This window comes from Thunnus thynnus, chromosome 22 (genome assembly GCF_963924715.1).
Source record: "Thunnus thynnus chromosome 22, fThuThy2.1, whole genome shotgun sequence".
NCBI lineage: Eukaryota > Metazoa > Chordata > Actinopteri > Scombriformes > Scombridae > Thunnus > Thunnus thynnus.
Genome location: NC_089538.1, coordinates 15390347 through 15408219, shown reverse-complemented (window position 1 = coordinate 15408219; position 17873 = coordinate 15390347). Strand labels below are relative to the sequence as shown.

The 17873-nt window shown below is 37.5% G+C and overlaps 1 protein-coding gene and 1 long non-coding RNA gene across 2 annotated transcripts; both read left to right on the top strand.

Moving 5' to 3' along the window:
- On the top strand, positions 1-1022 carry LOC137174853 (uncharacterized). The gene is made up of 2 exons (XR_010925492.1): positions 1-180; positions 216-1022. It is a non-coding gene; the product is annotated as an uncharacterized lncRNA (long non-coding RNA).
- A 1404-nt stretch (positions 1023-2426) lies between these two features.
- Positions 2427-17232, top strand: LOC137174443 (polyubiquitin-like). Its single transcript, XM_067579713.1, has 4 exons — positions 2427-2599; positions 7936-8161; positions 13881-14102; positions 16076-17232. Exons 2-4 carry the CDS (start codon positions 8017-8019, stop codon positions 16327-16329), a joined length of 621 nt encoding a protein of 206 aa, XP_067435814.1. The 5' UTR covers positions 2427-2599; positions 7936-8016; the 3' UTR covers positions 16330-17232.
- The last annotated feature ends 641 nt before the right edge of the window (positions 17233-17873 follow it).

The following is a 17873-nucleotide window of genomic DNA, read 5'->3' as shown; positions in this document are numbered from 1 at the left end:
ATGGGTTACCTGGGGTATATCAAGGAAACATGTTAAAAAGACCAGTTTCACATCAACAGTCTTGTCCAAGTAGCAAATAAAATGATTGGAGTAAGTCAGGTCCACCAGCTCTTTAAGAAGACTGATGTTATCCTCACATGCTGTGATCAAACCTTGTTCAAAGAGTATTTACGTCTGGTCGTCCCTTCAAGACTCCAGTTGGACTGACTGAAGAGACTCAAATCTTCAGTTGGACTGTTATCAGCTGGACATGAGTTATAAATGCTACAGAATGAGAATAAGTGATTTTTATATAAAAAAAACTAGTGTTAAGATGATCTGATGTTGACTCTAAGTTGTATTGTGTTTTATGACTTTTCCTTTATGTTACTGTAGCCCGTGGAATTAGATGCCACACAGGACACAATTACTTCCGGGGTTCTTGTAGCTTTAATTTTATTGTTGACCACATTTGCAACAGGTCATTTTAACAGAGTGTGTAAGCTACTGAGCCCTTTTAGAGAGCAGCTCTTTTTTCCCTTTATGTGACAATAACTGATGTTTGACTAAGTGACGTGGCTGCAAACCAAGCAACAGATCAGATGAACCAGCACACACAGATTATTTGTACTAACCTTGTTAAAAACAGGTGGTTCCACCTACCAGTTTCTGTAAATCATAACAAACACTCTGTGGAATTGTTTAAAGAGACACTAAAGCTGCTTAAAAACCTCCAAAAGTTATCCTTAAATCCTGAACTCCTGAAGATGTTTGTGTTAAAAATGTGAGTGAAAACATAGTTTGTTTGACGTGACTTGTTTCAGTATTCACAGTGAACATAGTCTGTACCGGTTCTTCTGTTAATCCTCTTTGCTTTGTAGTGTGAGACTGAAGCATTTTCATGCTCATGGAAAAAGAAAAGTGCATCCGTAGGTCAAGAGGTCAGTTGTTTTTATCCTAAAATGTAAAGGAATAATATGTCATTCTTGTTAAATGTTCCTGACTTTGTTGGAAATTAAAAAAATGTTTTGTCACAAGTGTCATTATTGTTCAGTGTTATTTTGAGATTGATCTATAGATGATGCTACAGTTCCTCCTGGGCCTCTGCAAAATTTACTCTATCAGGTTTTGTTCAGTATGAAGGTTATAACCTACAAGTCTGCAAATGTTTACACTTCAATTGACCAATTTCAGCTACGTTACAAGTTACATGGTGTCATTTAGCCTATATAATATATATCATAGCAATGTTTTGATGGAAACTTAAAAAGTGTTTGGAAGATCATGCTATAATGATTGAATAGAATATAATAAATAGGTGAATGACATAAATGTTATGTATATAAATGAGAGGGCTGATGTGTATTCTTTGTCTATGGACTATAGTTCAGCATAATCTTTAAATTTGACTCAGTAGGACTGGATGCATAACATGTCAAAGATACAATCTACTGTATTTAAGTATAGTTTTGAGTTACTTTGAGGGCAAAAATGTCTGTTCAAAGAAATGACTGATACTGATGTAACTTTGTGTGACAAATTAAAATCCGACCGGGATTGATTCTGATATAAACCTCTCCAAATGACTGAATGAATGAGGAAATGGCTCTAAAGGAGAGATGAAGACAGTCTCTGGGTGTTTGTTACAAAAAGTACAAGTTACATTATTATTATGGTTATATGAACCAGACAACACCCTGAAGTAGCAAAACTTGAAAGCAGCGCAACAGCTCGCAATTAGTGATGAGAGAAATTAAGCTTTCTGAAGCACTGAATCATATGAAACAATTGTGTTGAAAATGGTTCACCGTTTTGAAGCATTTGATACAGTCAAAATGGCGACATCTGCTGGGCAACGTTGACATTGCTTTTATATGTAAAGATTCGAGACAAGACGTCATGAAACAGGCAAAATACGACTAAACTCACCGCTGTCATCTGTTTGATGTTTTCTGTCATATTTAAGAAGGTTTATAGTAATCCCTTTCTACTTTTATAAACTCCTTGATTAATTAGGGACATTGACTTATATAATAACTGGCTTTAAGCAGTGACATGAAATAAAGGAATAAAAGTGATTGTGCTATAATGATAATATAGTATTTAAGGATATGCTTGTGCAACTTGGAAAGTAATGAAAAAAGAAAAGAAAAAAAAAACTTGTGGGGGATTTTGATGTGTACGTCCTCTTGGTCACTGCCTCTCCAGTGAGACCTGTTCACATATCATCGATGTTGCTGGCATATTAAGGCACCTTTTAGCCTGTTTAAAAAGGTTTGGTTACACTGTCAGCTCTTGAGCACAGATCAAACACCTGACCTTTTTAGGAATAATCAAGACAAAGTGCCCCCACACATATGAATTCCTTTTTTTCTTGCTTCCTCATTCTATCAAACACTCGCACAATCTGCCTGTCAACTACACGCACATGAGCACAACACGCCCCCAATATGCACGTGTGACGTATATTTGTTTTGCACGGTCGCATGACTTGTGTTACATCAGCCAGCAACAAGTTAGCTTACTTTTGCATCGAAGGATCGATCCAGTGTCGAGTAGTCTGCTTCGAGCGTTACACCACTTTTTAAAGCCTTTCCGATGTGGTCCGGACCAAATTAAGGTAGAAAACTGTTTTGGGAACTTTTTTGAATTAGTTTTTGAAATAGTTTTTGTAGCTCTCGTGAGTGCAACCACGCGCAGTCTTCCGTGTTGCGTGTTTTCATTTGTTAGTACTGTAAATCCTGGACATCTGCATTAAAACAACTGCCTATACAAGGTTTTAATGTAACATTTAACGAAGTGAATACTGTAGATTTTAAGGGAGTGAGCTTCATGTTTAGTGTATAGTTATTTAAATGTTAATAGTCGTTCATTCGAGTCAGTGCACTATGTTAATGTTGTAGGACGGTTAAATGTGATATTTTCGTAATGTTAAATGACCAAGGGTGTTGATATATTATATATGTATAAATGTTTGTATTTTGTAGAAGTGCTCGTGTATACAGTACATCAGAAAAGGCTAAACAAAACAACCTTGAAAACAGCGTTAAAGATTCTAGTAAAGTATATCTTGCAAGCTGGTTACGGCAGCAGTAAAATAATGTGAGTTGTAGTACACAAAGAGTTTACAGCAGTATTTGATAACTATTAATGGTAAACGTAACTACTGATTGGTGTGTAGAGGTCATAATAGAAGTCATACGTGACGAGGCTGAAGTTGGCATCCGATCCACAGCTTCCGATCTGTATTTCCTGGTCTAGCTAAAAAATAGCAAAATGCTTATTGATGGCGTTGTTCAATCATTTTGAAGCTAATTCATTAACTGAAAATATAACAAATAGGGGGAAGATAAAATGAGAATGAATCGTAGAATGAAATTGTCCTAAATTTTAATCATTGTAACTGTAGTATGTTTTTCTTATTGTCCTCACTCATGGTAAACTGATTTTCAGTTTTATTGCTATTTCTGCCTATTTGCTACCTGCTCACTATTAAAAAGTCTTAACACTAATTCTCCAGTATGACAGGAGACATCACACAAGGTATCATAATCCTGAGTTTTAATCATTTTTACCGTAGCATTTTTTCATATTGATCTAGAACCCTTCATTATATATTTGTGAAAATTGAAAAAAAAAAGGGCAATTTCACTGTTTTTTTTCCCCATCCAGACCACATTAGACCAGGTCCAGATCAAAAACCACTATACTTAGACCTGTTATTTCTGGAGTGGATTAACATGGAGACTCCAGACACTCATTAAAACACAGTTTCATATTTATGAAATCTTTATTCTATTTCTATTTTTAGGGTCTAGACCACATTAAACCAGGTCTGGATCAAAAACCACTATACTTAGACCTGTCAAATATGGACTAAATTATCTAAGAGAGGCTAAAGATTCTTTGCCCTTTTTCAGTTTTCACAATTAGAATAAAGGTTTCACAAATATGCAATTGTGTTTTAATGAGTGTCTTGGGTCTCATTGGTTATCTAGTCCAGATTTGACAGGTCTAAGTATAGTGGTTTTTGATCTGGACCTGGTCTAATCAGTTTACTATGAGTGAGGACAACAAAAAATACAATTTCATTCTACTATTCATTCTCATTTCATCTTCCCCCTATTTGTTAGGTTTTTCAGTTCAGTTCAATGACTGAACTCCGCCATCTACAGGCGTTATGCCACTTTTTAGGTGGACTGGGAAATTCCAATCAGAAGCTGTGAATCGGATGCCAACTTCAGCCTTGTGTTATTCTTGCAGTAACCGGTGACAGTTCATCATTGTTGTATTGAGAATAGATAAATTATGGTTTTTGTTACGTGAAGATTATTGTGAACAATAAACTTATGGTTTAAGTTTAAAAGAGAGAAGAAAGATGAAGTCTGTTTTAATAAAGACAGAGAACAGCCTGCAGAACGAACACAACTAACTTGTCCTGTCTCTGCTTTTCATGTATAAAACAGGACTCATCTGTTCACAGGTAACTCATGCCTGAGGCCAGTAACATTATGATTTTGTTAAGACAAAAGTAAAAGTGTCCTTTACCCCTCTCTCATGTCAGATCCCATTGATTAACCCAGACAACACCCTGAAGTCACACACAGAAACAGCGCAAAATGAGTAAAATCTACAAGGTCGTCGTTTATGGCATAAGGGGGAAGAAGATTGCGATCCACCTGTGCAACAAAGAGGAGCTGAAGAAGAGAATGACTGCACTGCGGGTCAAGGAGAAGATAGCAGACAGGCTTTCTAAGTATGGAGGTAAAAGAACTAAAAGAAAAACACGATTTGAACTCACAGCTGTTTATTGAAGCTGGTGAAAGTTAAACTACTTAATTTAAATACTGTTGGGTATTTTTAAGCTATAACAAATGTATGTATTCCTCTGTGTGCACCTAATTTAGATACCGCACGACTGAATTTCACAAACAAGAAGCTGTTTGGAGACTCCACCGAGCTGTCTGAATATGGAATCCAACACATGTCCATCATTCAAATGGTTGAGCGTCTAGCGGGTGGAGGTTGGCCCGGAGGGGGCATTGGAGGGACTGGAGATGGTGGGATGGGTGACAAGGGGGGCAAAAATCGAAGTATTGAAAAGCTCCCAGATTTCTAAACCTACTAAGGATATAACTGGGATACTTCAATAGAGCCCAACCGATATATCGGTCGATATTGGCCTATCACAGATATATTGGTATGGGGGTATATGTCTTCTGATATGCGCCGATATATATGTATATATTTTTTAAAAATATATTGGCAGAATATTATGTATATTTAATCATTTTTCTTAAAGTTTAACATATATGTACATATACTTTTTTGTTCTGTGTTTTTTTTTTAAATTTATGGTTACTTGTTGGGGGTGTACAGCACACTACACCAAGTTCACTGTTCAGCATGATTTTGGCACAGCAGGAAAAAAGAAAGGTAAAAAAAATAACATTTTGGTTTTTCATTTTGAAAAAATTAGACATCCAACAATGGCTCATTGACCAAAACTATTACTGAAACAGTTTAGTTGTGCTGTAGTAGAAAAGGGAAAACAACCTTTATGTTTGTTACAAGGAGTCAGGACAGCTGCTGACAGCTGTTTTCTAACTGTATATAAAATAGTTGAAACTAGCTCCACCTCCAGCAGCTACAACAGTAACATGCTGCTCTAACACTAATGCTTATGTGTGTACATATATATATATGTGTGTGTGTGTGTGTGTATGTGTGTGTATATATATATATATGTGTGTGTGTATATATATATATATATATATGTATATATTTCTGTATATATATTTCTGTATATATATATATATTTCTGTATATATATATATATATTTCTGTATATATAAGATTATCAGATTTTTTTTACTCCCTAACATCATTGGCAGGGGCCCCAAAAATCCAGTATCAGTCAGGCCCTGTACTTTAATGTTTAATTTTCACTCTACCGTCATAATTTACTCTTTGTCACATTATTCAGTATTAAAGGTTACAGCCTACAGGTCTGCACATTTTTACACTTTTTTACCTATGTGAGCAAAACTGAACACTTGTCAGCTACATTACATGTAAAATATCTGTTTAATACTTTGAATTTTATATTGCATGTGAATGAATGTTAGAATTTCACTGATGTTTATCCTGTACAACAAACAGGAAGTTCAGTCACTTACATGTATGGAGAAAACATCTGATAGACATTGTACATTTTATTCTCATGTCTTTTCCTATTATTAAATATTATTGTGTCATTAAACTTATTTTATGTCATAACAATGTTTTTTGATGGAGACTTAAAAAATAAAATAGCCTTGGACTACTGTTTTATGGAAGATCATCATGTTTTTTGAGATTGAAATAAATGCAAGAATGAAATAAAAGTTAATATTATTATGAATTAATAGGTGGCTGATGTGTATTTGTGTACTTAAAGGATAGGTTGTGAATTTTTCATGTCTATCTTTTAATCATTTTAACTATAGCATTTTTTTTCTTATCGTCCTCACTCATGGTAAACTGATTTTCAGTCTTATTGCTGTTTCTGTCTATTTGCTGTGGTCCGACCTGCTCAGTATTAAACAATCTCGAGAAACCGACAATCCAATATGACAAAGAACATCACAGAGTATCATAATCCTGAATATTAATAAAATCCAAAGTGGCATTTTCTGTCTTACTGAACTTATAAATTAGCTTGAAAATGGCTGAATATCATCTACAGGTGTATAATGCCACTTTCAAGGTGGACTGGAAAATATCAACAAAAAGCTGTGAAAAAATAAGCCAGTTTCAGCATTGATTAGTAATGAGGGTTGTTTTTTATTATAAGACTCGATATGAATTTTTACTAAATAAGTGGACGCAATACGAACAGGAGAAGAAAATAGTTAAGACAAGTTAAGACAAAAGTGAATGTGTCCTTTGCCCTTTCCTGATATCAGTTCCCGTATTTTAACCAGAAATAACACTGAAGTTGCTGAACTTGAAAGGCTCGCAAACGAAAACAGCGCAAAATGAGTAAATCTACAAAGTCGTGATTGATGACAGGAGGGAGAGGACAGAGATCGACCTGAGCGACTCAGAGGAGCAGATGCAGAGAATGACTGTGAAGCAGCTGAAGGAGAAAATACTAGAGAGGCTTCCCGAGTGTGCAGGTAAAGGAACTAAAAGATAAAACATGATTTTTTTTCAGTATTAAAGGTTATAACCTACAAGTCTGCAAATGTTTACACTTCTATACCTGCGTGAGCGAAATTGACCTATGTTACAAGTTACAAAGTGTCATTTAGCTCATCTAATATATATCATAGCAATGTTTTGATAGAGACTTAAAAAGTGTTTTTGGAAGATCATGTTATGATGATTGAATAGAATATAATAAATAGGTGAATGACATAAATGTTATGTATATAAGTGGGTGGCCTGATGTGTATTCTTTGTCTATGGACTATAGTTCAGCATAATCTTTAAACTTGACTCAGTAGGACTGGATGCATGTCAAAATTATATAATTTACTGTACTTTATCATTTTGAGTTACTTTTGAGAGCAAAAATGTCTGTTCAAAGAAATGACTGATACTGATGTAACTTTGTGTAACAAATTAATATCTGGACAGGATTGATTCTGATATAAACCTCTGCAAATGACTGAATGAATGATGAAATGGCTCTGCAGGAGAGAGGAGACACACCTGACAGCGAGCGTTATTGGTTCACAGATAAGTTATCTCGGTAACTGACACACAGTCAGTGTCCAAAAAAATATGTCAGTGATGAGACTTTTTTTTCATGACAAGACTCAAGGCTGTTATTAAGTTTTCAATATAAGTGTAAGTTATACGCTGAGGAGAATAAAACAAGCATTTTTTATTATCATTATTATTGTAATTATTATCACATTTTTTTTAAGGCGAAAGTGAATGTGTCCCTTTGCTCCTCCCTGACGTCAGATCCCGTAGATTAACAAACAACACCTTGAAGTGGCAGAGCCTGAAAGCAGCGCAGCAGCTCGCACACAAAAACAGCGCAAAATGAGTAAAATCTACCAGGTTGTGGTTCATGGTTTGATGGGGCAGAAGAAGGAGATCGACCTGTGCGACTCAGAGGAGCAGCTGCAGAGAATGACTGTGCTGCAGCTGAAGGAGAAGATAGCAGAGAGTTTTCCCGAATACGCAGGTAAAGGAACTACAAGAAAAACATGATTTGAACTTTCAACTGTTTAATGAAGCTTGTGAAGTTTAAACTATTTCATTTAAATACTGTTGGGTATGTTTGAGCTATAATAAATTCCCTGTGTATGTGGTGTACTGGCCATCAGGCATACCGGGACAAATTCGGTTGGACCGGTGTCACAAATCAACTGGTTTTCCTGTTAACTGGTTACCTTGGTTTGTAAACGTCGGGAGTGGCTCATGATGACAGCAGAGGGAATTACTATGAAGGGAGATTGGTGGGTTAGTGAGGTATGCTGAGCCTAAAATCAGGGTTTTCAATGTCACAAAGGTGTCTCTCTTTTAACCTGGCTAGATCACCATGGTAACTTATGCTGCAAATTTAACCTGATCCGGATCAGGTTATGTTCCGAGTTTCGGCTTAAATTGGCGATAAAAAGCGCCGCCCTTTCGCTAACCACCTGATTTTTCTGCCAAGTTCGTTTAACACTGCTGGTACTGCAGCTATTAGAACACCAATTAGAAAATTGATTAGCCTTTTATCATACTTACCATTGATTTGATATGTCATATTGTAAATTTGTAATGGTGCAATAGGTTAGGGTTACTTGTGGGATGGGATTTTGTTACAATATATCAAACTGTATTTCAAATAAATTAAAAAAAATAATAATGAAAAAATACTTTGAACAAAAAAATAAAATTGATTAGTCTATTGGTATTTATCACAGATAATATTCAATCTATCAATGATTTCCACTTATCTTTCGTTATGGGACAGAGTCAAACCCTAAATTCACTTCTTGAGTATAATGTTTAAACCTGCTGCATCAAGTTTAAAGTTTAAGAGCTCTGGATTTGGGAGGCACAGAGAGTGCATTGAGTGGTAAAATAAGTATATAAACTAATTACGAATAAGTTTCTTAACAAATTTACACAATCAGCAATTTTCTGCCAGCATTCCTCTCTCGCCTCATTTGCGGTAACAGTGTTGTTTTTTGTTATGATAATGTATTTATATTCTTCATAGCTCTCCATTATAATGACCTGTTCCTCTTGACTGAAGTAGGCGGCACACAATTGGTCCATTTTGTGCAGAAGAAGAGTCAAATAACGTGCCAAACACCCCTTTTTATGGGAGCACGCACAGAGCCTGAAGCAGAAAGCCTGAGTTAACAAAAAAAAGTTGATAACCACTGTCATGATACCAAGCTGTCGAGCCAGCTTACAAAAAGAAAGCCTGGGTATGTTGAACTTGATTCGTAGTACAGCCCTCTGATGTTCCAATCACGGAAGAGGAAACGTAACTCACCTTGCAAATGCCTGATTATGATTTTATATCCTTATGTTTTTATTCTTTTAGGTTTAACACTAGAGGCCTGTACTACGATGCAGGATTTGGGGTTAGCAAGGTAACTGCAGGTTTAACTCTGGGTTTTCAGTCCTACAACGGTGGTTCACTTCTTACTGGGGTTCATCGCCATGGTAACTGATGCTGATCAATTAACGTGCTCCAGAGCAGGTTAACCTCAGAGGATCACAACCTGTCAACACTGCAACCACTGACCAATCAGATCACTGGGGGAAAAAAGTCATCATTCCTACAAGTTCCCGGCATGGACAAAACTCCTGAGTTTACAATAAAGTGACAAGTAAAAAAGAGCAATATATATTGTAATAGGTCAGTGGAAACATTTTATTGTTCCAGGCTTTCTATTTCCACTTTGGTTTTAAAACAGAGCTTCTAATAAATGGAGAGATCGTTTACGCAACTAGTATAAAGTTTATTTATCCCCAGAGTGACAGGTGACAGTGTGGATGATTTTACACTCTGATTCCATCACTGCAGCTCAGAATAACATGAGACAACTATGTGACGATAACTAGAAATAAAAACGAAATGTTGTCTTTTATCAGAAAAATAATCCACACTGTTAATTGGCTCCATGATTATAAATGCAACATTTGGGTCAGACAGACCTCATCAGTCATTAAATACTTTAACACTCTTTGCTTCGGTAGCAGAAACAGTCTGGCATTACTTTTAAGTTTGTTTTTTTATGTGACATATTCAGAATGGTTTCTTCATCATCCAACTAAATAGCAAAAAATACTCTCTCTGTACTTAAGTCATATATTTTTAATATATTTTTAACTCACTCCTCAATCTGCCTCCTCCTCCGTCCTCCACTCTGCTCACTGCAGACACGTTTGCCTCATTTTTTACCGATAAGGTCGCTGCCATCAGTAACCAGTTCTCTGAACCTGACCAAATTAGTCTACAGCTGCCAATTAACAAGGCCACTCCTTATTCTCCCCAATGACCGAGGAGGAAGTCTCCAATATTCTGCTAGACTCTCATCCCACTACCTGTCCACTGGACCCAATACCATCCAGTTTGCTACAGAAAATTTCCCCCACACTTAACCCAGCAGTCACACACACCATCAACTCCTCACTTACAGCGGAATTCCTTTCTGAGAACAATCTGTACAACCCAAATCAGTCAGGCTTTAAGCAGGGTCACTCTACCGAGGCTGCACTCTTGTTGGTTATGGAATCACTACGCTCAGTTAGAGCTGCTGGTCAGTCCTCAGCCCTTTTTCTACTGGATCTGTCAGCTGCCTTTGATACAGTTAACCACCAACTCCTCCTCTCCACACTCACTGAGCTTGGTATCTCAGGATCCACCCTCTGCTGGTTCATGTCCTACCTGTCAGGGAGATATTTTAGAGTATCTTGGAGTGGAGAACTTATCCACAGGGGTTCCTCAAGGGTCAGTGTTTGGTTCACTTCTTTTCTCATTATACATCACCTTACTTGGTGCAATCATCCACCCCCATGGTTTCTCATACCATTGCTATGCTGATGACACCCAGCTCTTCCTGTTATTCCCGTCGGAAGACCACACACTCTCAGCTAGGATCCCGTCATGCCTTGCCAATACATCAGCATGGATGAAAGAACACCACCTTCAACTCAACCTCTCTAAGACTGAGCTCCTTGTCATCCCAGCCAGTCCCTCCATACAACAAAACATCAGCATCCAGCTCGAATCAACCCAACTCATGCCCACAAAGTCTGCCCGGAACTTGGGTGTCATGATCGATGACCAGCTAACCTTTAAGGTTCACGTGGCCTCAATCGCTCGGTCGTGTCGGTTTGCCCTGTACAACTTCAGGAAGATCAGATCCTACCTGTCTGAGCATTCAGCACAACTCCTGGTACAGGCTCTCGTAATATCATGCATTGACTACTGCAACTCCTTACTGGTAGGCCTCCCCACATGCACATACAAACCTCTGCAGATGATTCAGGACGTGGCGGCACGTGTGGTCGTCACCCTGCTATTCATATTCCTCCACTGGCTCCCAGTTGCTGCCTGCATCAAATTCAAAACCCTGACACTTGCTTACAAAACAGCAACTAAAACAGCTCCTGCTTACCTGAACTCCATCTTTCAAGTGTACACTCCCTCCTGCTCACCACGCTCTGCCAACGAAAGGTGCCTGGTACCACCACCACAACAGGGCCCTAAGTCACTAGCTAGACTCTTCTCCTCTGTAGTTCCCTGGTGGTGGAGCGAGTTATCTAACTCTGTTCAATCTGCAGAGTCCCTCTCAATCTGAGACTAAGATTGAAGACTAAAGACTCAGCTCTTTCGCGAACACCTCTGCAATTGATGGACTGGAGGTAGAGAGAAAAAAAGAAAAAAAAAACCCTTCTTCTATGCAATCTATGCACTCTATGCATTGACTTGGTGCACTGCCTGTGGGCATCTACGTCCTATCGGACTCTATCTTCAGCTTTATGGCACTTACTCGTGTTGTTGTCTCCTGACTAGATCCCTGCTTGTGTTGTATCAGTTTTAGATGTACGTTTCTTTGGATAAAAGCGTCTGCTAAATGAAATTACATTAAATGAAAAATGAAAAATATATAATAATTCCTACATGTATTTTAAGCCATAGCCTACTTTTAATATGGCGAAATTGTTGCTAGTGTTTCTACATCTTATTCTGTTGTATGATTACAGGCTGTCATTTACATTTCACTTTGTTGAATATGACTTTTTGCTGTCTCTTAAACAGAAGTTCTCCACAGGTACTTGGTATCAATGTTTCATCTCATTTCATGAAGTACTTCATTCATGGGTCTGATGATGTCGCTCGTAATTAACAACCCCGCCTCTTTCACATGAATGCACTCGTAGCTGGATAGGAAAACCCTGGGTTGACTGAGCTGGTTGATAACTAGTTTCATATTACTGGTTATCTGGACAGCCAATGTTAGGTTCACTGAAGCCAGATAACGAAAAGATATCCAGGATATGTTGAACTTGTTTCATAGTACAGGCCTCTGGTATCGAAACCCGGCTGGAGAGTTTTTATTTTGAATATTTCTAATCCCACAGTTGCACTGAACTCCATTATGTCACGTCTGATTGTGATGGGCAGGCCCGCTTGACCATCTTCCATTGGAGCCAGGCAGAGACTCATTACGCCGCTGGCTGGGCTCACTGGCCAATCACTGGAGAGACAGAGAGCATGCCTGTAGCTAGCTTAAAACATTAGGTTTAATCATGTCATGTATGTCTACCAGAGAATAAAAGGTAGTTTATAGCTTTATATGCTGAAACCCATTGCATTGTATATGCTAACTACATGCAAGGGCTGACATCACGTCTACAGTAGCGATAGCACAACTATATAGCAAACTCAACTACATAACAGGCTGGCATGACACTTTTCACAGCTGATATGGGAGTACAGTTTGTAAACATAGATGGAATTTTATTAAAAATTACACACACAGACATGAAATAATTTCCCACTCAGGCTCTTTTTACAGTTAGCATTTCAGCTGAATGCAGGTTATTCTGTGATTTAAACATCTAAACACTACGTACCTTTCAATTAAACAGCTGTTCTGTTTTTACTTTCATGTGTGTTCTCTGTGACTGGCAGAGGTATGTGTATGCTCAGGTATGTGTCATTTTTACGGAGGTTTTGCAGCTGCACGCTGTCCGTGCACTTCAGGTCAAGTCTCTTCCACCACTCAGCACACAGCCCTGTAACGTTATCCTTTTCTCCTCAGTTTTTCAGTTTGGCAGCTTATAAAAACTTGGGTCTGGGTTGTTTACCCTGTTAGTAGTGTAGTGTAAGGTCAAAAGATTGGTCAGCTATTCATTAGCCAATCAGCATGCAGGAAACCAGTTGATGTACACAGTCCACTACATATGTCAGCAGTGTGATTTTTGGCGTGGGTCACATCTTGCGATTTTAATATAAGAGGGGAGTCAGATTTTGCTAGGTGTAAAAACTTACATAATATGACTCCCCCTCAGTCTCTCCCCTGTTGCCACTAGTGACAAATAGGATCCAGATATGTCAGCAAATAGATTTTGTTTGTGTCACACCTTGAATTGTTTAATGTAGCCTAAGAGGGGACTTGAACTTTGTTTAGCGAAACTTGCGAAACGAAACTAAGTGAATTGAAATCCCTCATAAAACCATCTCCCTCCCGATTTACTATTCTTTCATTATTCATTCATCCTGCAGTGAACTGAAGATAACAAGACTGTTTTCAGTAAACAGTTTTCAGCTTGTAGCACAAAGTGTGTGCTACAACACCTGTCCCAGCAGGTAAGTTCAGGGCTGAATTTATTTCCCAGTACACTCCTGCCTGTGTGTATGTGTGATTTGTGTATTTCTCTTTGTGCAGATGAATTTGGTAGGCTCACCGTAGGACTGCACCTTAGAGAGAATGTGAGAGACTCCACCCTGCTGTCTGAATGTGGAATCCAACACATGTCCGACCTTCAGCTTGAGCGCACGGTCCTGGTGAAAAATTCAAATGGGAAGATGATTAAGATCAACTACGATGAGGGGATGACAGTGGACAACCTGAGGGCAAAGATGCAATATAAGGAAGGCACCCCCACAGGTAACTCACTGAAAGAAAAACATGACTTGAACATGCAGCTGTACAACTTTATTGTTAGATCAACGTGTTTCAGCATGTGGCCTTCATCAGGGTCATCCATCCGGTAATCGATGACAGGTTTTCTTCAGCAAACCCTGAGTTTCTCTCCTCCTTCTTACACAGCAAGACCATAGACTGTATATAAAGATATATATATATATATATATATATATATATATATATATATAAAAAAAATACTACTATAGTCTGAGCCAGACTCACTGTTTCATTTCCTCATTCATTCAGTCCTCTAGAATAAGGGACCAGCAGGTTTATCCTCTGCGGAAGTGTTTCACTGGACAGCAACACCCCTTTGATCGAGTGTGTTTATTGATTGGTTATTAATTGGTCAGCTGATCTGACGGGACAGTCGGGCTGTTGTTGTAATACAGCAGATGAATCGTGAATCAATCATAAAAAAAACACTCTTGTAGCTTTATTATTTTTCCTCATCAGCCAAAAGGCTTCTCCTTTCTTCTTTTCTGTATCAAGTACAATTAGGGTCCTCCAGGAAAATATGACGCTGCACAGCTGCGTCTCCTATAAAATCATCTTAAGCCTGACGTCAGACGTTCACAAACTAAATAAGCAATATTTTATTTAAACATATTCTGCAGGCTGCAGCTGTTTTTATTGCTCTTTTTCATCATTTATGTTCTTTCATTAATTAACTGATTTAAATTGTCTATTGTGTCTTATGACAGACAGACGCTGCTATAGATCTATAATCAAATGATAACAATTGGAGTACTTATCAGCTGTTTTCCTTCCAGCTATTATTAAGTAACAGTTTAAATTGTTAATTAGTTATTCATGAATTTTAAGGCTAAATTTAAGTGTTTGAACTATTACTTAATAATTTCTACATATTGATAGCTGACTTCTATTTGACAGTTAAGGTGCATCATGAGTAGTTACCGTCTCCTCAAAATGATGCTGGAGTGAGTGAGAACATCCCGTTTGGTCAATTAAACTCCTTCGTCCTGAGTCACAGTCAAAATCCTGGTTGGAGATCAGTTTGTTACTCAAGGACTATCCTTAACAATGTTACCGCGTCTAGACAGTAGTCAGTCATTTATTTGAACATCGGTTTTAGTCCTCACATTCAAATATCACACAGTGTGAATTCACCCTCAGCTCAGAATAAAACCTCTTTATGTCCTTCTGTTATAACACTGTGACTCTGTGCACATCGATCAGGCAGCTGTCAGGTTATTACAATAGTTCCTGCACTTAAATGTTTGTTGCACATTATGTCAGTTTAAATTAAAAAGTCTGTATGAAGCTTTAAACACACAAGATCAATGAATAAGTCAGCCTGATAATTATCTCTATAACTCATGATGTGATTGGTCGCACTGATGGAACAATCATAGGTTTCATGTCATATTTCAGATGCAAACTCAATGTAGTTTGAAAGTGAGTCCTTTAAACAGGCTGCGTATACTTTGAATGTGCTTTAACAGCATTTCAGTTACTGTATTTAAATGTACATTTGTTGAAATAAAGTCGCTGAATGCTGTTGGGCGAAGATCTAAATAGACGTCTAAAAATGTTCTCTCAGTCTGGACCTTGAAGCCTTTTCAACTGCAAATCACCAAACTCATTATTATTGTCTCAGACTGTTGGGTTTGTTTTTTTTTTTTACAATATTTTAATAGACAATAGTCTTTTTAACTATATATTTTTTTGCTGCCCCCTGTGATTTGTCACCTTCAAAGCTGAATAAATATATTTTAAATGTATTGCACAGCAAGATGTTTACTTCTAATACACTGGTTGCAGGTCCAAGAAGGACAAATTGAATTGACCTTTTAAGAATCATAAATTATATCTTTGGAATTAATTTTTTTCATCCTTGGCAGATAGTGAATGAGTCTTTTCTTACTGTGTGTGTGTGTGTGTGTGTGTGTGTGTGTTTGTAATTATGGTAGATCAGCAGAGACTGATCTACAGAGGAAAGGTACTGCAGCATGGCAGACTGTCTGACTATGGAATCCAACACATGGATACCATTGATTTAACGCTCAAGCTTCGAGGGGGATGGCTTCCAGCAGAGGAGGGCAAAGGATGTGTCATCCCAGATACTGTGGATGGTGCAATGGGTGACAAGGAGGGCAGAAATCAAAGTATGGAAAACTTCTCAAATTTTAAAACCCCTTCAGGATCTAACTGTGCCATACTTTAATGTCTCATTTTCATTCCACCGTCACACCATTAGTGGCCGAAGTGACCCTGCTTGTAGCTCAAGTTCTGCTCAGGTGTGTGTAAGAGAACCTGTTCACACCAAGTCCTCATCTATGGACAGACTGGGACACTGTGTTTTAACCATTGTTACTTGGAACAGAAGCACAGAGATTTGTTTGGTTAATTTATAGCCGCTTGGTACTGGTCACGGAAAATATAACCCTGTATTTGATGTTTAAAAGAAGAAAAGATGAAAGCAGTTGAATCTGCACCAGTTCTTCTGTTAATTCTCTTTGCTTTGTTTGCTTTGACTTTCCAGACCTTAGTATGAAACTGAAGCATTTATGTGAGCTCATTGTCTGTTGTTTTTATCCTAAAATGTAAAGAAAAATTTAGAAATATGCCATTTTTGAAAAAAATTTCTAACTTTGTTGGAGATTACACCATTTTTTGTCATCAGTGTCATAATTGTTCAGTGTTATTAGAGGATTGACCTATAGATGGTGCTACAGATCTTCTGGGCCTCTGCAAAGTTTACTCTATATTAAGTTACTCAGTATGAAAGCTTATGGCCTTCAGGTCTGCACATTTTTACACTTCTTTACCTACGTGAGCAGAATTGAGCACCTTTCCACTACGCTACATGTAAAATAAATGTTTAATATTTTGAAATTTATATTGCATTTGAATAAATGTTACAATTTCACTGTCAACATGCAGGAAGTTCAGTCACATACATATATGGAGAAAATATCTAAAAATAAGCATTTTATTCTCTTGGCTTTTCTTGTTATTCAATATTGTTGTGTCATTAAACTTATTTTATGTCATAAGATTTTTTGATTGATACTAAAAAAATTAAATAAAATTATAGCCTTGGACCAATGTTTTATGCAAGATTATTATGTTTTTGAGATTGAAATAAATACATGGATGAAATAAAAGTTCATACTATTAATAAATGGGGGGTGGTTGATGTGTATTCTTTGTCTATAGGCCACATTTCTGCATAAACTTTACACAGAAGGGCTGGATGGATAACATGTCTGTCTTAAAGCAACAGTCAGGTGTCCATATGAACATTGAAAGAGGTTTTCCTCGCTGTAATCATTCCTCCTGTTCATACTGGCTGTTAAAAGATCCTCTTCAAATGTGCTTTCAATATAAGTGATGGGGGACAAATTCCACAGTTTGTCCACACAGTCATTTTATGCAAAAATGCATTTAAAAGTTTATTTGAAGCTTATATGAGGCTTCAGCAGTCTGAGTTAGTCATATCAAGTGGATATTTGCCACATTTACAGTCTTTTTAGCATCAAATTCCCTCTTTGTGTTTCCCTGTTGAGCTGTGGAGGAAGTATAGTAACAAAAAAAGGGATTTTGGTACTAAAAAAGACTGTAATGTTGAAAGATATCTACTTGATTTGACTCATTTGGACAACTGAAACTTCTATTATTATTAACTTCAGATAAAGTTTTGAATACATTTTTGCACAGAAGGAGGACTGTGGATTTTGACCCCCATCACATCTGCCTGTATTGAGG

Coding starts and splice junctions, on each gene's coding strand:
- LOC137174443 (XM_067579713.1), top strand. CDS start 8,017: ATGAGTAAAATCTACCAGGTTGTGGTTCATGGTTTGATGGGGCAGAAG. Junction 8,162..13,880: donor GAGTTTTCCCGAATACGCAG/GTAAAGGAACTA, acceptor CTCTTTGTGCAG/ATGAATTTGGTAGGCTCACC. Junction 14,103..16,075: donor TAAGGAAGGCACCCCCACAG/GTAACTCACTGA, acceptor TAATTATGGTAG/ATCAGCAGAGACTGATCTAC.